This window comes from Myxine glutinosa, chromosome 4 (assembly GCF_964187855.1).
Source record: "Myxine glutinosa chromosome 4, kmMyxGlut1.1, whole genome shotgun sequence".
Lineage (NCBI taxonomy): Eukaryota > Metazoa > Chordata > Myxini > Myxiniformes > Myxinidae > Myxine > Myxine glutinosa.
This window is the reverse complement of record NC_136264.1, coordinates 198,000,990-198,024,667: the sequence shown is the minus strand read 5'-3', so window position 1 is coordinate 198,024,667 and position 23,678 is coordinate 198,000,990. Positions and strand designations below refer to the sequence as shown.

Sequence of the window (23,678 nt, the reverse complement as noted above, 5' to 3'; positions counted from 1 at the left end):
AAGATTTAAATTGATGATCTTGATCAAAGCTCGGATCAATAGGATGAAAAGTGACGATTTTTCAGATGAACATTGATGATTTTAGAAGTTTGACGTCGAGTTGACCTTTCACCTTTGACCTTTTGACCTCAAATATAGTTCGTTTCCCTATTTAATGACTCAATGTGCAAATGCTATTCTATTTTCAAGTCAATAGGATGAAAATTTATGATTTTTCAGATGGAAATTGAGGATTTTGGAAGTTTGACCTTGAGTTGACCTTTGACTTTTTGACCTCAAAAATAGTTGGTTTTCCAATTTAGTGACTATATACAAATGCTGTTCAATTTTCAAGTCGATCGGATAAAAATGGTGATGTTAGAAATGTGACCTCCAGGTGACCTTTGACCTTTGACCTCAAAATCAATAGGCTTCTCAATTGTGATGATTACGGTTTGGAATTGTGACCTGTAGGCAAGTGACCGACAAACAAACAAACAGCGAAAACATAACCTCCATCCACCTTCGGTGGCAGAGGTAACAAACAAAAAGACAAACATACAGGGGTGAAAAGATAACGTCCATCCACCTTCGGTGGCGGAGGTAACTAAAGTGTTCATAGAACACATTACCCCGTGCAGTCTTGAGAAAAAGAACATATGAAGGGTCTTTTGAATTCTTGCTTTACATTACTGAGCATGATCTAAATTTCCTTGAGGCATAATTTTATCTGAATCTCGAATTCCCCAAAGTTATGAGCATGAGCGGTCATGTTTATTGGTCAAGATGGCATAAAATGGTGTAAATATTTTGTCCAAGCACTGCAAAACTGGAGGTTTTTGGAAGAGGCAAGAAGGTTATTTGTGTTTGGTGCTCAAGTATATAATTCAATTGAAATAAAATAAAGGTTTTAAAGGTTAAAAAAAAAAAAACTTTTTTCAGAAGTTTACCACCATTGATGCAGCATCTTTTACACCACCTTATCCAACACGTTACATTAGTTATTTGTGCCTATTGTTTGTGTCCTTTATGACGTCCCTAAAAACAGTAGGTTTAATGTTTGGAGTGATTTTCAATTTTGTTTCACTTCCAGACAGGCAGAGAGAGTAAAAAAAATGTGCGCTCTGGACAATATTCCGAAGAATTTGCTAAATTCATAGCCAAAGTGCTGCTAAACTGCAAGTTCATGTTCCGATTTGTTTAATGTAGCATTAAAAATCTGACATTCAATTGAAATTAAGTTGTTCCTCGATCATAAACTGATGTCTGTCGACAGACAGACAGACAGACAGACAGACAGACAGAGTGAAGCAATTGCTCATCCCCGCATTGCGCTTCACGCGCAGGTTAATAACTGAGAAGCGAGTTTCCTTAGCACCAAGCTGTCCTGCCAGTGCAATACGAGGTATACATATAATGTGTCGTAACATGTTGCTTACACAAAACGTAGCACGCATGGGTGAGGAATTACATTCAAACCAGAAGCATTCATGACATTTGCAACTTACCGGATGAAGATATTGTCGCAAATTATTCATCCATTTCCTGGTTACCTGTTGTGCTTTTTTTTTTTTATTCCTCCCTGGTTTGTTATATATTATGTACATCCTACTGGGTCCACAATGTTTGTAGAATAGCTTGCACAGTCAGACAGCAGATATCCGTCTGGGCAACGAGTTCCTTTGTGCTCGTTATACAAAAGGGAAAACTTTTTCTGAGGATGGATCATTTAATCACATGAAGATAGGATCTCGAAACAGCACTTTCTGGGAACTAAGAGATGTTTCCTGCTTTCTGGATGAGGCCTAAGCAAGTTGATGCTTGTCCTGAAGTTGGGCTGCATGATGGCCCTTCCGGCAATTAACCGACCGTAATTTAGGCCCGAGGCATTAATCAGGGGATTTCTTTAAATATGCTCCAGACTTCGCTCACATGGCAATCAGAAGCAATCTTGTATACATCCGATTCCGGCTTCTTCCATGCATAGTTACATTTTTCACATACTTCTCCAACTCGAGAGAATACATTATGGGTATAAAGCAAGTTATATGCCATCGGGAACAACTTTTGGTTGTGCACTGTACCTTGGTATCACTCCACAGGCATTCCTTGTCGAGATAATAAATCCAATGCTGACGCCAACCCTTGGTAAATCAGAACAGGGGTTGCTTGGAGAGGGTGTGGGATGGAGTCAGGATGCAACAGAATGAAGAACGAACATTCAGGAACGATTATAACAATATAACTTCCCTTAGAAGGAGGTTCAACGCAGGAAAGGGTCAATAAGTGCCCATCAAGCCGGTGCAATGATTGCCACCCCACGGATATATATATATATATATATACATACACACATACTAGCCGAAAGCACCCGGACAAATCGACAATTCATTGTAATGTTATTTCCTGGGCAGATCCCTTGCTGGTGTCCTGGCCAGATGTAGACATATACCTGGCCAAGAAAGCCATTGTCTTCCTTTACTGGGATTTAACTTGCTCGAATCCTCAATCAGCCGATTTGTAACTGTTGATTCGGGATGTGATGGTCTCGATGTTTGCAGAGGAAAAATAAATAAAATAATATATATATATATATACCAGCCGAAAGCACACGGCGTTGCCCGGGTTCTTTTTTAATGAATTTACTACTATTAGGGCATGCCCGTACTATATCTATATCTAAAATTATATCCCCCCCTCTATTTACATGAAATGGTTTGGTCCATGAAATGTTTTGGTCCATTCGCAACGACAAAGCGAATGGCGAACGCTTTACATGAAATGGTTTGGTCCATGAAATGTGTTGGTCCATTCGCAACGCCAAAGCGAACGGCGAACGGCTTGCGAGTACAGTGACAATCCCCCCGGGGTTTTAATTAGTTTTAAAACATCGTTTAACGCCAACATAGCGCCAACATAGTTTGCCGACGGGAAATAAATGAATACGCTCTCAAATGTGCCATCCGAGGCAGAGTGTGTTCGCCACGTTCGGCACACGCGATAGCTCGCTGCTCTCTGATTGGTTGAATCGTTTTTTGGACATAGCTCGGTAAGTAATTGTCCGATTAATATGAAACCTTGAAAAGGCACATCCTCGGGTCCCCAGCAATATACCTGGCAAGTTAAAAGTATATCGGACCCGTGGTTGTCGAGAAACAGCGGTCACAGACAAACAAACAAACACACAGAGATTACTGGAATTATAGATAGATAATTCAGCTTTTACTCGCGGCCATAGAAGATTAACTTCCATAATTCAGCTCAGCTTTTAATTGCGAAATGGGTCCAGCCCGGCCGAGGCAGCCTCGACCGGCCTCGCCACCTAGCTTATAACCTTCCCGGGGCCCGTCCCGACATTTTAAATTATTTTTGAATGAATTTACCTCTATATGCATTACCTGTGCAACACGGAAGCCTCTCCTCAGTGAAAGACACATGAAAGCCCGCTTGGAGTTTGCAAAAAAGCACCTAAAGGACTCTCAGACTGTGAGAAACAAGATTCTGTGGTCTGATGAAACCAAGATTGAACTGTTTGGCTTCCGTCTGGCCATAAAGCCCAGATCGGTGGAGTGTTGCAGTGATGGTTCTCCTTCTGGAAGTTTCACCCATCTCCACACAGGATCTCTGGAGCTCAGCCAAAGTGACCATCGGGTTCTTGATCACCTCTCTTACCAAGGCCCTTCTCCCCCGATTGCTCAGTTTGGCCGGGCGGCCAGCTCTAGGAAGAGTCATGGTTGTTCCAAACTTCTTCCATTGAAGAATTATGGAGGCCACTGTGCTCTTGGGAACCTTCAATGCAGCAGAGATTTTTTTGTAGGCTTCCCCAGATCTGTGCCTCGACACAATCCTGTCTCTGAGCTCTGCAGGCAGTTCCTTCGACCTCATGGCTTGGTTTTTGCTCTGATTTGCATTGTCAGCTGTGAGACCTTATATAGACAGGTGTGTGCCTTTCCAAATCATGTCCAATCAATTGAATTTACAACAGGTGGACTCCAATCAAGGTGTAGAAACATCTCAAAGATGATCAAGAGAAAGGGGAGGCACCTGAGCTAAATTTCAAGTGTCATAGCAAAGGGTATGAATACTTATGTAAATGTGATATTTCAGTTTTTTCTTTTCAATAAATTTTCAAAACTTTCTAAAATCCTGTTTTCTCTGTGTCATTATGGGGTATTGAGTGTAGATTGATGAGGGAAAAAATGAATTTAAACGATTTCAGCATAAGGCTGCAACATAACAAAATGTGACAAAAGTGAAGGGTTCTGAATACTTTATGAATGCACTGTATATACAGTATATGTATGTATGTAGTCGTATATATCCGATCCGACGTCCATTCTTTGTTGCAGAATGTTGGTGCTGCTGGAGCAGTTTCTTGGCAAGGATCATGCTGGGCGCTTTGTCATCTCTCTCCCAGCAGTAGTTAGGGCAGGAATTTGCAATTTGTTCAGGGTGCCGGCGATAGCTCACATAATCTTCACAAAGGACGCCGTGGGACCCACAGTTTAACGTCAATCTGAGGGACAGCACACACACTGATGAATCGCAGTACCTGTGCAACACCAGGATGACAGTTTATACCTTGGTCGGCATTTGAATCTTAGCTGGACAGGTCAGAGGCGAGAGTGCACACCTCGCGGCCATACTACCAGCCTTTGGTCTGAATGCTTTTTAGATTCACCAGAAGCTTGTTACACAAGTTTATTTTGAGAATTTGCAAGAAGAGCAAAATGCCAGCTTGCTTACGAAGCTAACAAGAGTTATGGTGACCTATGACGTCACCACACACTAAAGTAATTATCGGACATGAGGCCATATTAATCTATAGGATAACTGCACAGTGCCTTCATTCATGGTAAAGAGATGACATTCTTGAGAGATTAAGCCTTACTGTCCCTGTTGCTTCTTGGTATTAAAATCTCCGTCGATTTGCATCGAGCACAGACATCGATCATTGCAGCAATCTTTCATTTCACTATTTCCGGGGGTGGATCATCTATCGGCACTGTCGGGATTTCAGAATGAGGGTCTTGCATAGGCCTGTCCTAGATTAGTGTCACCGTAAAAATTGGCTCATACCCAGATACTTGGTTTGTGTCCTCTCTCATTCCAACGTTGATGTCTCCAAAAGTTTTTCTTCCCAAAGGTTCTTGCTGGACATGAGGCACAATGTGCAATTTTAAACATTTTTAGACGTGGTCGATGATTGATTAAAAGACGACGAGCATTTGAATCTCCATTTACTTCCTCGTCAATTCACACATCGCATCAGTCGAACTGGCAGAACATTTTTGGGACTGGGTTCGTTGACCGGATTCCCCTGCGGTTCACAGAGAAATGGCACTTGGCAGGAGATGGGAAGCAAATGGCAGGAAACCCGCCATTTGGGCCTTGACTTCGCCTCGAGGCGATTCCGCGTTTGAAAAGGTTAAGACAAGCAAAGTCCCGGGCCTACTTTACGGACGGCATTAAATGTCGGCAACGACTCGGGAAAGCACCTCAAATGTGCACACATGGGTGTCTTCAATTAAATCTTTCTTTGGACACGATCCTGGATCTGGACTTCTTTACTTTGTGGCTCGGAAGCCGCAGCTGCACGAGTTTCCAGCTCGAGACTTAATAATGCCTGATTGGGCCTAATGGACGCCATGTGGGGATTGAAGGAACTTTGGCGGAGGCTGAAATGTTCTTCTTTTGGGTTGTTTTTTTCCCCCGCAAAGCCTGTGAGCCATGTGTATCCGCTTATACAAGCAAGATGCGGGTTTCCTTTGATGGGGGCATGTTTCTGTCGCTGCGGGATCGATTCTTGTTACTCCCGCTAGGGAGTAATGCATTCGATCGTGTGTGTGTGTGTGTGTGTGTGTGTGTGTGTGTGTTCGTGAACAAGATATCTGGAAAAGTTCTGAACGGATTTGGATGAAAGTTGGTGGGATGATTGCCCTTTGGATAAGGAAGAATTGATTAGTTTTTGGTGAAGCTCAGGATATTATTCCGGATCCAGGAATTTTTTGAAGGATTGTTTACCATTGGAAGATAGGGCTCATTTTTTTTTTTTTAACATTATCTTCTATATATTCTATATTTAACATTGTGATATGAAAATAGTTTTCATATTTGTTGTAAATGTAGTTTAAAATCGTGGTTATGTGTTAGAGCGGTGTATTTTTTGTTAGCAGCGTCGTCTTCAAGGTTCTTTTTTTTTTTTTCTAATAAAGACATATTCTGTCATTTTAAAACAACCAAAGTGTGTATTCGATTTCCCCGTTTCATAAAATGTATCGTTTGATACGCATAATGCTTTAAAACTGTTTTTTTTTTTTTTTTTTTTTTGTTACCTCAGAAGAGATTTTGTGTATGTCAATCGTGGTGTCAGTATTTGATGAACTTATAAAGACTTAGGTGACTTATAAGTGTGAAAGCATGTGCACGGGATTCTTCCCAGAAGAATGAGTGGTCGCATTAGCTTGTACGGCTTAAAATGAGCGAGTTTTGTTTTGACGTTTGTGCCAGTTTTACATGTTGTATCCCTAAGGAATGAAACGAACGTTTTCCTGGGTTACAATTTTATTTGAAGTCACACATACCTCAAAATACACTCACTTATATAGAATTGAACGCTGAATCCGAAAATGTAAGTGAAATTGCTTTCTTTTTAGCCGCGTCGCAGACGCTGGTCATAGAGTGCCCTCTGCTGTTGTTGTTCTTCTTGTTCTTGTTGAGAAGACAAAACCTCAAAGCTCCACCCATTCAGGGAACCATAGCTCCACCCATTCTTGGAGAGGCTTCATATAAACAAATATCCACCATTTTATTAACTCGCATAGCTTTGAGGCCTGTTTTGTAGGCCCGTGGTGTCTTCCTCTCTCACACAGTTTTATTTCAAATCAAATTCGATATATCATTTCATTTTTCACAGTCGCTAACATAGTTTTAGACTCGGTTGAAAAAAAACGGGAAGAAAATCCGATGAAAGTTGCCGTTTATAGAACGAAATGAATTCTCAAAGGCCTGTAACTTCAAGTCCATTGAGATTTTTTTTTTTTAAATCGCGGCATGGTCAGTCATACACCGCCCGAAATAACAGACGGGAAAATGCTGAGATATATTAAAAATTCGTCCATTTGATGACAATCGTCACGATGAAATATTTAATTTATACGTCGTCACAATAATGTGGAGAGAGGAGCATAGCTTCGTTCACGTGTCGCCACATACGGGAAATTGCCGAGATATATATTTTTTAAATCGTGGCATGGTCAGTCATACACCGCCTGAAATAACACGGGAAAATGCCGAGATATATTAAAAATTCGTCCATTTGATGACAATGGTCACGATGAAATATTTAATTTATACGTCGTCACAATAATGTGGAGAGAGGAGCATAGCTTCGTTCACGTGTCGCCACACACGGGAAATTCCCGAGATATATATTTTTAAATCGCGACATGGTCAGTCATACACCGCCTGAAATAACAGACGGGAAAATGCCGAGATATATTAAAAATTCGTCGCCACACACGGGAAATTGCCGAGATATATTTTCACTTTGCACAAAAATAACATCAAGTAATCGAATCAATAGGAATGTCCTGTGCCTATAACATTGACGTTATAGGCACAGCTGCATCTAGGCATTGTGTAACATCGACGCGGCTTTTGTTTTAATTAAAACTTTTTGTACTTGTTTTTAACATTATCTTCTATATATTCTACATATATATCTGTGCAGTGTCTGTCTTGTGTTGTCACTGAACTACTCCCTCAAACTTTTGTGAAATCGTACTATTCCAACTTGACCCACGGCGGGAGTATGCGCTCCACTGAGTGGCGTTCTCGTTGGGAATGTAAGTTAACATTGGCGATCCAACCAGGACCGTTCAATTAATCGCTGCATTCCTACAGCTTGAGAACTTCAAAAACTACTCGTGGTATCCTCGCCCCCCGAAGGCAAATCCCATCCTCTCCAGGGGGAGAAAAAGAAGAATTCCCGAGCCCGAACATGTCGCGTCCCGGATCGTATCCACAGGGTGATTCAACTCCCCCACTGTGCAGACAACAAACGCTTTTTCGTCGCGCATTCGAATGTCTCCGCACTCCCCACCGAGTGGAGAACAAAGCCGTTCCATTGCCTGCAGGTGTGCGCTTGATCTGGCGGTGCTAATCGTGCTGGGTTCAGGAAGAAAAAAACAACTTTCCTTGACCTTTGGAAGTCCCACCTTGGATCACCCGCGGCACTCAGGATGCACTGGAGAGAATGCAATCATTTCTGATGGAATATTCGCTTTCTAATTTGAAATGCGCCTTTTCCCGTCTCCTTTTCTAGACTTTCGAGCCGTGTTCCTGAGACCTGCGTGGGAATGTCCCCCGGGATCCTCGGATTGTTTGGCAGGAAGCCATCTGTTGCGGGTTTCCGTCACATTTTCGATTTTTATCTCAAAATAAAGCAACAAACTCGTGATGAAGAAGATGTGCCCTGGAGATTGGGGGGGTTGGGGTTGGGGGTTGGGGTTGGACGATTTGAGGGGAATCCTCAATGGTTAATCCACACATTTAGTGGGCAGAGAAAGTCGCTCGGCTCTGACTGCCCATCCCACTCGTGACTGCCCATCCCACTCGAGCTACTGGAGTAAAGTTTCGGGGAACAAAAGGGAAGACGGTGAGTTCGATGCCCGGGAAGTCGATAACGGTGCAGGCGGGACAGTGATCGATGGGCTGCCATTTGTGTATCTGCAGACAAAGAGCTGTCTCAGCAAATTGTCTCCAAATGTTCTGGCGTTGCCCTCCTCGGTGTGAAAGGTTCTCTTTCTCAGCTCTTCTTTGTTTTGTTTTGTTTTTAACCTTCGGACCAAGTGAAGTGACTGCTGTCAATCATCTCGGCTTGCCTACTGCCTGATTACATCCCCTCGTTGAGGCCGAGTCACCCATGATGAGTTCTGTTGGTCGAGCTATGCTAACTGCCGTGGGAAGCAAGGAGAAATTGACGTTTCCGACATTATCCCTTCATCGAAGCAAAAAAAAAAACTTTTCTGTTTTGTTTTGCGACGGAGGTTTAACACCTGAAATGTCATTCTCCTTGCTTCCTGCATAGCAATTAGCACACCTTAATCAATAGTTCTGTTGATTCCATGCATTGATCTACCTGTCAGCGTAGGCAGATCGACATAGGCCTTCACAAGCAAAACTAGTTTTTCATTCTACTTCAAGTCAACCTTACGATTGACCGACTAAGGGAGCTTTGCAAGTTTGCAAGGGTACAAACCAAGGCCTACAACATTCACTATGGTACCTTTTAACTTCCAGATTGTGGACAGGACAACCAGCTTAACAACATTGATTAAAGATATCTCTTATGCTGCTGGGACTCCACAGGTTGCTTTAATCTGATTTGATTCCATCCCCAATATAACCCAATATCAGACACTTTAGTGGTGAGAATGCTATCAATATTGCAATAACAACAGTAACGAGAAAGGCACTCGGTAGAGTGTATACCTCCGCCAGGCTGAACAGTTTTCCTTTTGGATCTCATCGATGGGTCATATCTGGATCCGACATGAACCAAATTGTAATCCGCTTGTTCTTGTCACTTACCAACTCACCCACCAAGTTTTGTTATAATCCATCCACAACTTTTTGAAATATCATGATGTATATCGTTTTTCGCCCGATATCTCAATGGCGAAGAATCACTTGAGAGAATAAAAAAATTCTCATATCCAGATCCAGATTCAGATCTTCACCAAAATCGAAGCGATTTGTCCTTGTCACAAACGCAACTTCTCCGCCAAATTTCGTCCGAATCCATCCACAACTTTTTGGGATATCGTGCTATCTATCGTTTTTGCCCAATCTCTCAATGGTGAAGAATCACTGAACAAATTCTCAGATCTAGATCTAGATTCGGATCTTCACCAAAATCGAAACGATTGGTCCTTATCACATACGCAACTTCTCCGCCAAATTTCGTCCGAATCCATCCACAACTTTTTGAAATATCATGATATATATCGTTTTTGCCCTATCTATCAATGGTGAAGACAAACAACAACAGGCATTTTAAGGCCATTTTCCCTGCCAGAGCGGGGGTTAGCCTTGCGGTCCCCATGACAATCTTCTCCATTTTGCCCTATTTTATGCATCTCCCCTTGTTAACCCCCTTGCTCGCATTTCTTCTTCCACCACCTTCAGCCAAGTCTTTCTCAGTCTTCCCCGTCCTCTACTTCCTTCTACATTCATTTCCATCACTCTTCTCAACCAGTCACTTTCATCCTTCCTCAACACATGACCAAACCATCTCAACCTGTTGCTCTTCACAGCATCAATCACAGGCTCTATTCCCATCATCTTTCGCAATTCATCATTTGTCTTCCTCTCTCTCAACGATACTCCGCACATCCACCGAACCATTCGCATTTCCACCCTTTCCAGCCTTCGTTGCTGCTCTACGTTCATTACCCATGTCTCGCTCCCATAAATCATAACACTTCTCACACATGCAGCATACACCTTTCCCTTCAGCTTCAACGACACTCTCCTCCTCATCAGCACGCCACTCAGCTCCCGAAACTTCTTCCATGCACATCTCACTCGAGCAACCGTTGCCGAGTCTGATCCACCTTCTCCATTCAGCATGTCTCCGAGGTAGCAAAATGTTTTCACACCTTCCAGCTTCACACCGTCTCCAAGATCCAACTCAACATTTCCAACACCAAAATCGAAGCGATTGGTCCTTATCACATACACAACTTCTCTGCCAAATTTCGTCCGAATCCATCCACAACTTTTTGGGATATGGTTCTATATATCGTTTTTGCCCAATCTCTCAATGGTGAAGAATCACTTTAAAAATTCTCAGATCTAGATCTAGAATTGGATATTCACCAAAATCGAAGGGATTTGTCCTTGTCACACACGCAACTTCTCTGCCATATTTCGTCCAAATCCGTCCACAACGTTTTTGGATATTGTGCTATATATTGTTTTTGCCCAATCTCTCAACGGTGAAGAATCACTTTTAAAAATTCTCAGATCTAGATCTAGATTCGGATCTTCATCAAAATCGAAGCGATTTGTCGTTGTCACATACGCAACTTCTCCACCACGTTTCGTCCAAATCCGTCCACAACTTTTTTGGATATTGTGCTATTTATCGTTTTTGCACTGTCTCTCAACGGTGAAGAATCGCTTTAAAATTCTCAGATCTAGATCTAGATTCGGATCTTCATCAAAATCGAAGCGATTTGTCGTTGTCACATACGCAACTTCTCCACCACATTTCGTCCAAATCCGTCCACAACTTTTTTGGATATCGTGCTATATATTGTTTTTGCCCTATCTCTCAACGGTGAAGAATCACTTAAAAATTCTCAGATCTAGATCTAGATTCGGATCTTCATCAAAATCGAAGCGATTTGTCGTTGTTACATACGCAACTTGTCCACCACATTTCGTCCAAATCCGTCCACAACGTTTTGGGATATCGTGCTATATATTGTTTTTGCCCAATCTCTCAACGGTGAAGAATCACTTTTAAAAATTCTCAGATCTAGATCTAGATTCGGATCTTCATCAAAATCGAAGCGATTTGTCGTTGTCACATACGCAACTTCTCCACCACATTTCGTCCAAATCCGTCCACAACTTTTTTGGATATTGTGCTATATATCGTTTTTGCACTGTCTCTCAACGGTGAAGAATCGCTTTAAAATTCTCAGATCTAGATCTAGACTCGGATCTTCACCAAAATCGAAGCGATTTATCCTTGTCACATACGCAACTTCTCCACCACATTTCGTCCAAATCCGTCCACAACTTTTTTGGATATTGTGCTATATATCGTTTTTGCCCAATCTCTCAACGGTGAAGAATCGCTTTAAAAATTCTCAGATCTAGATCTAGAATTGGATATTCACCAAAATCGAAGGGATTTGTCCTTGTCACACACGCAACTTCTCTGCCATATTTCGTCCAAATCCGTCCACAACGTTTTTGGATATTGTGCTATATATTGTGCTATATATTGTTTTTGCCCAATCTCTCAACGGTGAAGAATCACTTTTAAAAATTCTCAGATCTAGATCTAGATTCGGATCTTCATCAAAATCGAAGCGATTTGTCGTTGTCACATACGCAACTTCTCCACCACGTTTCGTCCAAATCCGTCCACAACTTTTTTGGATATTGTGCTATATATCGTTTTTGCACTGTCTCTCAACGGTGAAGAATCGCTTTAAAATTCTCAGATCTAGATGTAGATTCGGATCTTCATCAAAATCGAAGCGATTTGTCGTTGTCACATACGCAACTTCTCCACCACATTTCGTCCAAATCCGTCCACAACTTTTTTGGATATCGTGCTATATATTGTTTTTGCCCTATCTCTCAACGGTGAAGAATCACTTAAAAATTCTCAGATCTAGATCTAGATTCGGATCTTCATCAAAATCGAAGCGATTTGTCGTTGTTACATACGCAACTTGTCCACCACATTTCGTCCAAATCCGTCCACAACGTTTTGGGATATCGTGCTATATATTGTTTTTGCCCAATCTCTCAACGGTGAAGAATCACTTTTAAAAATTCTCAGATCTAGATCTAGATTCGGATCTTCATCAAAATCGAAGCGATTTGTCGTTGTCACATACGCAACTTCTCCACCACATTTCGTCCAAATCCGTCCACAACTTTTTTGGATATTGTGCTATATATCGTTTTTGCACTGTCTCTCAACGGTGAAGAATCGCTTTAAAATTCTCAGATCTAGATCTAGACTCGGATCTTCACCAAAATCGAAGCGATTTATCCTTGTCACATACGCAACTTCTCCACCACATTTCGTCCAAATCCGTCCACAACTTTTTTGGATATTGTGCTATATATCGTTTTTGCCCAATCTCTCAACGGTGAAGAATCGCTTTAAAAATTCTCAGATCCAGATCTGGATCCGGGTCTTCACCAAAATTGAATCGATTTATCCTTGTCACACACCCAACCTTGAAAAAGTGCATCACATTTCGTCTGAATGCGTCCAAAACATTTTGAGATATCCTGTTCACAGACAGACAGACAGACAGACAGACAGACAGACAGACAGAAATAAAAACAGACAGGGCTGAAAACAACCTCCATGCACGTTGCGGAGGTAAACATAATAATAATAGTAAGTACACTGACTGTTCAATCGCACTTCCTGTTTGAATTGATATGCCTGATCGTTTGTTGGCCACAATATTCTATATCGATTGAGAAGTTGGCCTCAACTGTTAGTAGGAAAATGGAAATAACGTCTGAAGTCTCACGACTAGGCCCGGATGCCTGTTGAGAGGCTCAAATGGCTGCAATTACCGCGCCGCGTCGTGGGCTGGCGTCTGCATACCTTGTGAGATTAAGGGAGTTTTTTTTTACCATCCAGCTCTTTTGTGCTTTCCGAGCAAAGAGACCATTCAGCGGATTTTAAAGGCTCCCCAGGCCACCTTTCCATGTTCCGTTTGGGGTTCCGCTCCAGTCCTTCCACAGTCCCAACGAGGCGGTTGTGGCCTCGACGCCATACCTCGTTCGTACGCAACATTGTGTGCTTGCGGACAATGGAACTTGTGGGAACGGTATTCTTTTAATAGAGAGTAATTATGGTAGTAGTAACCAGACATGCACCTGAGCGTGCAGGTACAAAATGCAGGTAATTCCTGTTTGCTTGTTGTGATTGGCTGATGTCTCTAGTTGTTTGTGCCCACGTTTGGAATCAACTATGTGCTTATTTTAAAAAAAACACAACTACCTGAATGCACTTCCTGTGGCTCCTTCATTAGAGCCTGTTTGTGGCTGATGCATTGTTGGTCTAGCTGTGCCTGTTGGTCACACCGATGTGTTTATGGGATCTGCGGACTAGGCCTTTGAACTCGTATTTGCCAAAGGTCAGGCCAAATGGCCATATTCTCGTTCGTAGTTGCCATGAGTTCCACAACTTCACACAAATGGCGTATAAGAATGTTCATTTCCGTTTTGTATGTTTGTGATTTCCAGCTTGTGAAGAGGTTCTGGGGATGGGGAATGGTGAATGCAAGTACGGTGAGTGTGCTCTGTCTCTACTCACGTAGATTATGTACAACCTCAAAAAAAGTATGAAACCTTTTATTTTTTTAAGTAATAGGTTTGTGTTTAATCTGCTTGACTTGTTTGAACTGTTAGAAGTACTCTGAGGTGCAGCGCCCTCTGTTGGGAATGCACCAGATTGGCAGATTTATATCTTCTTCTTCTTCTTCTCTTTTTTTTTTTTTTTTGTATACTGAATTGAGGCTCGTGAAAGAGCTGACATTTACTTCACATACAAATCAACCAGACAAACAAAATATACAAAAAGAGGGAGCGGAAGACAAGATGGGGAGAGAAGGGGAAGCACACAAACACAACATTTGAGAGCAGGGAGATATGTGGAAAGGAGAGGGCTTGGGGGGAGGAGGCGTGGGAAGGGGGGGGGGGAGGAGGCGTGGGAAGGGGGGGGGGGAGGGAGAAGTATAAAACACAAGAACACCAAGGACTTCCAGGACAGAAGTTGGTATTTCAAAAAAGTGGAATTGGGGTGAAATTAGCGGGGGTAGAAAAGATCAAGGTTTTGGATGGGGGAAGATAAGAGATGGTGGTGAACAGCTGTTTTAAAGACCTGGAGGGTGGAGTGGGATTGAAGAGAGTGAGGGAGTTTGTTCCAGAGGTGGGAGAAAAGAGGAATGAAGGAGTGAAGGAGAGCAGAGAGTCTTGATTTTGGCAGTTTAACCATAAGAGGGTTGCAGGCAGATCTTGTGCGACCTGTAGGAATATTTGGGGGCCAGAGCCCAGAGAGAGCTGGGGGAGCAAGGCCAGAGAGGAGTCGGTAGAAGACGGAAAGACCACCAACCTGCCTGCGGTGAGTGAGTGAGAGGCCCTTGGAGTTAGCTTCATCTTCTTCTTTAACTGCACAATTTTTCCCACGTTCTTGTGTGTTTGGCTAAGCTTGGCCTAGGTCTTTCATGAACCGGATGGCGAGGCCTGACATTCGACTAATGTTAGGGCAGGACATTGGAATTTGGTCATGGTGCCGGTGATAGCTCGCCTACTCTTCGCGAAGAAGAATGGCAGATTTATATATTTATTTTTATTTTATTTATCGATTTGTTTGCTTGTTTATTTATTGGTTAGATTTGACTGTAGAACTCTGACGCAATCAATCTATCCTGCAGGTCGTTAAGTTCGTCTTCTTCTTCATCTCGTATTTTTCTTCGTCCTCGTGAATTGGTATATCTGTTGTGAGATTCTCACCTGATCTGGTGAAATTCATTGAAATCGATCTCTGTTTCACACAACAGCACTTTGACGCCATGTACATGTGGAATGAAGGATAGCATGATGTTACTTTATGTAACATTGCTGCCACCTATCAGCCCATTGTATCACTACAGCCTTGTCCAATAACTGAACGAACAGCTCTTGTGCCAGAGATAGACCTGCAAATTTGGTCTATCTGAAACTTTATTTGGTCATGCTCGAAATTTTTCTTTCGCACCTCAAGATATATCATTTGAGATGCAAAATTCCAGTTAGGGTTGATATATTATGTATTGCTGGGTGAGGGGTGGGAAGAGCGGATCTGGTTGTATCCCTCTGATAGGCCAGATCTGGTTCCGAACATGAACAAAAATCGAATTGCCTTGTTCTTGTCAACTTCCCAACAAATCCACCATGTTTTGGCATAACCAGGGTTATATATCGATTTTGGCCCCATCTCTCAATGGTGAAGAATCACTTGATAAATTCTAGTATTCGGATCCGGATCCGGATCTTCACCGAAATGTAATCAATTCTTCCTTGTCTCACACCCAACCTGTCCACCAAGTTTCGTCCGAATCGGTCCATAACTTTTTGAGATACCCTGCTCACAGACAAACAAACGGGTGAAAACATAACTTCCGTCCACCTTTGGTCGTGGAGGTAATACACAGGTAAACAATGGAAGGGTGACATTAGCGGAGGACATCGAGATAAGAGTATGAGGGAGTTGTGAAAGAAAGGAGACTAAAAGGAAAGGAGTTCAGGAGTTTGAGGGAAGCAGAGTTTATGGGCCATTCGTTTATGGGAGTAGAAGGTCGTAGATACCACCATTTTGTGTTTATACAAATAAAATGTATACTGCGCCAATGAATTGAAATAACATGACTGATGTTTTTCTTGTTGTTATAGATTGGTTCCCTAAGACTGTGAATGTGACACAGTCAGGTTTGGACCTCAACGTGACCTTTGATCTGGCACCACCCAGCTATCAGGTTGACTCTTATGCTGTGTACGTGGGACTGAGGCCTGAGGCATGTGGCCCAATCGGCTTTTGCACTCCAATTTCGGAAAACAAGACCGCAGTGCACATGGTAAGATGCAACCGAACACTCCCTCACATCAAAGGCTCTTTGTTTTCATTTAATGCGTCTGAATCATCTGCTCAACCAACTGGGAGTAACTGAATATTGTCATTTTTCCGGAACAATTAAACAAAATGGTTATGCACCTCATTTGACAAAGCAAGAGGTCGATGATGAAGGAAACTTCGTTATAATCAACAAAGTATTCTTCCTGTTTTTGGTGACGTTGCTCAGAGCGGTCTTTTTCGACCATGAACCATAAATGGCAATATCTTGCCCCCCCCCCCCCTCCCTATCCCCCTTCGTTGTGGCCCTGAAGCCTAAGGCCCTCTGGGTCATCAGTATCTCGCATCAAAAGCTGAATTTTTGATTAGGCTCCTTGCTTTATGTTTCCAGATTGGTGGCCTTGCAGCTTTTTCTTACTGGCTCAGTTCTGGTCTTGCTCCTCTTGCCCTCTCCACCCGTCTGCCCAACGTCTATCCCCCCAGGTCACGCATGTTCTGCCAGAAACACTTTCCTTGTTATCCTCCTAAGTCTAAACTCAGTACTCACCCCCATTATTTATTTTATCACCGGTGTAACTGTCTTCTTGAATCCATCGTCTTTGAGTTCTTCCCCACAGGGGGTCGTCTGCTGCCCACCGCCATCTCGTGGTCTATTCCATTTTTACTACTGGGCTTTACTGCACCTGCTGAGACCCTTTTCCCACCTTTCACATTCCCACCATGTTGTGATGCATTCATTTTTTGCTGTCCCACTGTTTTCCCTTTATCCCCATTTTATCTGTTTATCCGCTTCTCCCATATTTTTCTGCTCTTATATTAACCCCGATGTTTGTAAAATAATGATTAAAGAATTCTGTCCTCGCTGCACAATGAGGACATTGGATTTTATCCGTTGTCAATCTGGATTTTATCCGTTGTTAATCTGGATTTTATCCGTTGTTAATCTGGATTTTATCCGTTAATCTGGATTTTATCCGTTGTTAATCTGGATTTTATCCGTTGTTAATCTGGATTTTATCCGTTGTTAATCTGGATTTTATCCGTTGTTAATCTGGATTTTATCCGTTGTCAATCTGGATTTTATCCGTTGTTAATCTGGATTTTATCCGTTGTTAATCTGGATTTTATCCGTTGTTAATCTGGATTTTATCCGTTGTTAATCTGGATTTTATCCGTTGTTAATCTGGATTTTATCCGTTGTTAATCTGGATTTTATCCGTTGTTAATCTGGATTTTATCCGTTGTTAATCTGGATTTTATCCGTTGTTAATCTGGATTTTATCCGTTGTTAATCTGGATTTTATCCGTTGTCAATCTGGATTTTATCCGTTGTTAATCTGGATTTTATCCGTTGTTAATCTGGATTTTATCCGTTGTTAATCTGGATTTTATCCGTTGTACCACTGAGAGCCAGAGCGTTATCAATCTCAAATGGAAGTTATTGTTTGGGAAGAGTCTGAATGACACAGATAAGTTAACCCTTTGTTTGACTTCTGAGGCATAAATATCCAAAATATCCTTGTCAAATCCCAAAGAAATACAATTTGGGATTTGACTAGGTTACTGAAACAAAAGGCCTGCTTTTTCCATATTATTATATGTACACATTGCAGACCGGATATCCATTCTCTCCAATGCAATGGTGCCTGCTGTGACTACATCCGATGGAACCCAAGGTCAGGTTGAGTTCCACGCCGAAGGGGACTTGGACCCAGACATCTCAGATGTGAAAACCATAGCCGACCTATCCTCCATCCCAATGGGAACCTGTTGTTCGATTTATCGACAATTCCATGCAATTCGCCGCGGTGCTCACAGCTTATCTCAAAAGAAAAATATTTTCTTTATTTACACATTCTTGAAACCAGATTTATACATGCATAAGCTCCTGTTCCTTGCAAACAAAATGGGGTTGTGCAAATACTTCACTTCGTATATTGACGTCAGCAGCAGTCATAATAGCCAATCGGGAACTAGGTCTGATAGTAAGGGAAACATATGAAAATCTGTTAACTAAATTGTTACCAAAAAAATTCTTCACCAATATGTTTGTAAAGGTGTGTAATAACATGTGTTAAAATGTTGAAGGTCAACTCCCGTGGGAAACCCAGAAAAAAAGCTGTTGAATTCGGGTACCGAAAAATTATTTTCGAGAATTTTTATTTTTTTTAATCGGCCCTTAAGTAACTTATGAGGAGTCAAATAAGGGTTTTTCATGATTCTGAGTTGATTGTTAACATTTATATTTCACCACAGACACTCCTTTGTGGAAAAACAATTTCTAAATATATCTCATTTTCTACTTTGCAGGACATGGAGTCTAGCAATATGGATGAAGACGTTACTCCACCTGTGCTCAATTGCTTCATCTGTGCACGCTCGGATACACCAGCTGAAAGGCTCATACAGGCAACTCCAAAGGGATACTCAACTTTATTGAAACAAGCAGAAACTGTCGAAAATGTTACTGTTGTGGAACGTATGAAGGAGGCTCAAAAGGAAGGAAAACTGAGGTACCACCAGAAGTGTAAAAATGATCTGTACAACAACTTTGTTGCAACCACCAAGAAGTCAGCTCAAGCATCAAAGGCAGAGAAAGAGTCATCAAAGTTGAAGAGAAGACACACTACTTGTGAGTTCAGTTCATCAACTGGCTGCAGTTCTAGAAGATCACAGTCAGTTGACCTCCTGTATAAGGATGTATGCATTCTTTGCAACCAACCAGCCCAGCTCTACAAAAATAATCCAGCACAAGCTAGAAAGAAATACAGAGTGCCAGATAATTTGACTGCAGATACACTGAAGGCAAGCTTGCTGAAGACAGCACGGAGTCGCGGGGATGACTGGGGCACTGAAGTCACTGGACGCCTGGAAGGGATCAACGACTTGGTAGCAGAAGAAACACTGTACCATTTGCGATGCAAACTTATGTTTGCGAGAGGTGACAGTTTGTCCAAGACTGATGAGGAAGGAAAAAGGAAGAGAGGACAGAGGAGTATTGATGAGGAGCGAGAGGCAGTTTTTATTGAATTCTGCGAATGGTTAGACTCAGAATTAGAGCATGGGGTAATGAACATGGACCAAGTCCATGAAAAGCTGCAGGAGTTTGATCAGTCACCAGAGAAGAGCCTTTCTTATTCAAAGCATTGGCTAAAGATAAAACTTCTAGAGAAATACGAAGACACCTTGTATTTCACAACACAGGAAAGAAGGGCAGATGTACTCTGTCTCAAAGATGGCACCGACAATATTCTGCGAGGGCATCATGCTAATCTTGACCATGGAGATGAGAAGACTCAGATCATAAAGACGGCACTCAAGTTCATATCCAATGATATTGCCTTGATTGATTTAGGTCCAAAGTCATACCCCACCACACACAGTATGACTGACATCGATAGTCAGCTGACACTTGTTCCTGCAAGCCTTCAGATGTTCTTGAGACCGATTGTCAAGACAGACGAAAGAGTTACCGTTTGGGGGCAGAATTTTATTAAGGCCTGTCGACCTCGGTCTGCAGTATTGCCACACCAAATGGGGCTTGCCATACAACTTGATCATAGATTTGGGTCAAAATGGATGCTCAACAAGTTCCACCGGCTGGGATACACTGAGTCTTACACGGAGACACAAAACTACAAATACTTCTTCCTTAATAGTAGGAGTGGAGATGATGTTCCAGATACTTCTGGCACTCTTGACACCATTGTGAATGAGAAATAACTCTTGAGTATTATATATGTATGTGAAATAAAAGCTACTTTGTGTGTAAATGTAAAAGTGAAAATATAAATGTTGACAATCAACTCAGAATCATGAAAAACCCTTATTTGACCCCTCATAAGTTACTTAAGGGCCGATTTAAAAAAATAAAAATTCTCGAAAATAATTTTTCGGTACCCGAATTCAACAGCTGTTTTTCTGGGTTTCCCACGGGAGTTGACCTTCAACATTTTAACACATGTTATTACACACCTTTACAAACATATTGGTGAAGAAATTTTTTGGTAACAATTTAGTTAACAGATTTGTGAAATATCTCATAAAATGCCCTTACTATGAGTATAAATTGTTTTGAGTCTCCATATCTGGTATTCTTGCGTGTGCCCCAATTATATCAAGACGAAGATCTTCGGAAATGTCTGTTGTTATTCTTTTTGCGACGTTATCCTTATTTCCTCTTTGTGTATCTTGAGAAAAGGTAAGCGTTCTTTTGCTTCTTTCAACAGTTAAAAATGGTCTTGCACCTCATTATTTTCATCCAAAATGAAAAATTCTTCCCATTTGCTTCAATGAAGATTTTTCTTAAAAACCTCGTTTCTCTCTTTCTCTCTCTGTTCTCAAAGGAAGTTTTTCTGTAATCGACTGGAGACATCTTTCCTGACTTTTATCTGATTATCCATATTTTAAAACTGCCTTACTTGTATGTGGCATTCATTATTTGGGTCAAAGTTATTCTTTCGCTGCAATCATCGATTCATCGTTCCCAAGGCATTCATTTCTTCACTTCTTGGAGTATAATGGAGAATCGAGGATGTTTTTTCCCCCCATGGAAAATGTTTCAGATCTAAAAACACGACTCTTCTGTTGGCATCTGGAATCTCACCCACAGATGGTAAAATGGGTGACACTCGCTGGGAACTATGTGGAAAAGAACTAAAATCTGTGCGGACTTTCACTTCATCTTCAGAGTAATAGGGAAAAAATACACTTTTAGAGGGAAAATACTTTTTGACTCCCCCTCATGTAACTCTTCATTTTGGAATGGAACTTCCGCGGCTCATCCGTGACCGATGACAACTGTCAAGTCCAAATCACGAGCCAATGTTGGAAATGTCTCATTCTACTCCACTGAAGAATGGATTTGGGTTCGCCAAGTTGATTATCCCACGCCTTTTCAAAAAAACGGAGGGATTTTGGAAGCTCCGTCTGTCCGGTTGTCTGTCTGTCCGTCCGCCACGCTACCTCTTAAACAGTTGTGCATAAGTTCACCAAACCTGGTAGTTATGATCCCCACATGGTATGACAATGCAAGAGCAGTATAAGTTTTGACCCAGCTCCCTGGGGTGGGGTCAAAAGGTCAAATGCCAAAAAATACAATAACGGGTACATTTTAAACATTTTAAAATGAACCTGACTATCATTTTAAAAATGCATTTTAATTAACTAAATTAATTTAATTAACATATAAATGTAAATATATTAAATGATAATGATAAATAAATGTAAATTAAATAAATAAATTAAATAAATAATTTATAATTAAAATAACTAAATAAATAAATGTAAAATAAATAAATAATTAATGTAAATTAATGTAAATTAATTTAATAAAACAATTTAATTTAATTAACTAAATTCATGCATTTTAATTAACTGAAATGCATTAAATTTTTTAATTAACTAAAAACATTTTAAAGCTGAAACGATCTCACTTGTATGTATGCAATCAACATTGAGGACACATGAAATATGGAACGATGTTTTGGATTTGACCCCCGGCTCATGCCAGAGGGGGTGTGGACTTATGGTTACAAGGATCAAAACGGAAATAAAAAATATATAACTCCAAATTTGATATTGGGTCATTCCTGGTTCAACTTTTTTTTCCATCTTTCAACTTTTGCTTTCGGTGTGAAGCGTGGGGATTTTGGATGGACTTCGCTCTAGTTTAATATTCTACAATATACTGTAATTGTCTTACTCAAAACTTCCCCATGTAATGCGCCCTCAATTGGCTTCTCCAGGAAATATATGCTTTTCTTCTCACTTCCTGTTTCTCTTCCATGGTTTTGTCTCGCGAAGATGTGAACATCGATAGTGTTGACAAGTTGCACTTGCGGGTGATGAACATCATCATTAAACATTTAGGGAAATGAGATTATCTCGGCCTTTTAATCAAAGCTGATTGACCCGGCATTTGTTGATATTGATTCACTTTATTATATCCTTTTCTTTTCTTTCCAGCAGCCGAACAATAACTTGACGCATGGCTGGATCAGCCTGCATGGCATGCAACCCGGTGCCACCTACGTCATCGATGTAAGCTCAACCTGATGTTCGCCGCTCATGCAATGGCATTCCGATTTGTGCTTACGTAAGGATGCAAATCCGTGTCCGATTGCTTACAATGTCTGATGGCTCGTCTGAATTAGACTCACATGCACATTACCAGGACATACATGTTCCTACCATAACTCATGGGACAGGGCCTTTCCAGTTTTAAGAATTTCCCTCACGCCTATCTGACTTGCATAATTGTGATGTCATGAACAGTCATCATAAACATACCATTGTATTGCATACATCATATTGAAGCGCGATGCTGCGCGCGCTAATGCTTATGCAAGGAGCAAGCGGACAACGCGGTTCATAAAAGAGTCTTTATTGAAAGTACTCAAACTGCAGCACTCGGCTGCTCCGGGCTGCGCGCCCCGTGTATATCTTGAGGCCACGCCTCTCTCTGGGGCGTGGCCGCCGCCCACTTGGTGCGCGGAATGATGTCACCACGCCAGTGGGCTTTCGTGTCCGCCACACGCGCCCCCCCAGAATTCCCGCGCACCTGGAGGGCCAGTTTGCGGGGCAAACGGATGACCCGGCCGAAGCGCCCCATGGCGATCGGCGGCGTCCGGGGTGCAGGGATGCCAGGTGGGATGCCTCTGGCTGCCCCTGGGATGGGTGCAGGACCGGGGGGCGGCGTGGCGGCGGGGCTGGGCGGTGCCGGGGGTCCGCCCGCAGGGGGGCGGCCCCGACGTGGGGGTCGGGCCACTGGCGGTGGATGGTCCACGTCGAGGTGGGCCGGCTTGAGGCGGTCTACAGAAACGCGGTCAGGAGTACCGCCAATGTCCAGGGTGAAGTGCTTCGCCCTGGTCTCCAGCACGCGGAAAGGCCCGTCGTATGGGGGCCGCAGTGGTGTCCGGTGGGCATCGTGGCGGACGAAGACGTACTCCGCCGTGCGAAGCTCCGGGGCGACGTGCGTCGGTGGGTGCCCGTGGCATGCCGTTGGCACCGGGGCGAACCTCTGGGCGGTCTCTTGCAGAGCGGAGCGCTGCTGTGCCGCGGACCATGGTGCCGTGGAGTCGGGGAGGAACTCGCCCGGCACCCGCAGCGGTTGCCCGAAGACCAACTCCGCCGCGGATGCGCGCAGGTCCTCCTTGGGCGCCATCCGGAGGCCCAGGAGGACCCAGGGGAGCCTGTCGACCCAGCCGCCGTCGCGGAGGGTGGCCCAGAGCGCGGCCTTCAATGAGCGGTGAAATCGCTCACACAGGCCGTTAGCCTGGGGGTGGTAGGCCGTGGTTCGGTGCAGCCGGAC

General features: G+C 42.6%; 1 protein-coding gene across 2 annotated transcripts in view; it reads left to right on the top strand.

Annotated features, from left to right (window-relative positions):
* The window catches only part of IL17RD (interleukin 17 receptor D), a 72,712-nt gene that overhangs the window by 34,040 nt on the left and 14,994 nt on the right, over nt 1-23,678 (top strand). The window contains exons 6-8 of one of the 2 annotated variants that reach the window (XM_078776856.1): nt 14,002-14,046; nt 16,189-16,370; nt 22,337-22,408. In XM_078776856.1, the coding sequence (XP_078632982.1) occupies nt 14,002-14,046; nt 16,189-16,370; nt 22,337-22,408 (299 nt within the window). Of the gene's footprint in view, nt 1-14,001; nt 14,047-16,188; nt 16,371-22,333; nt 22,409-23,678 lie in introns of both variants that reach the window. The other variant, XM_068114224.2, reaches the window with a different exon arrangement.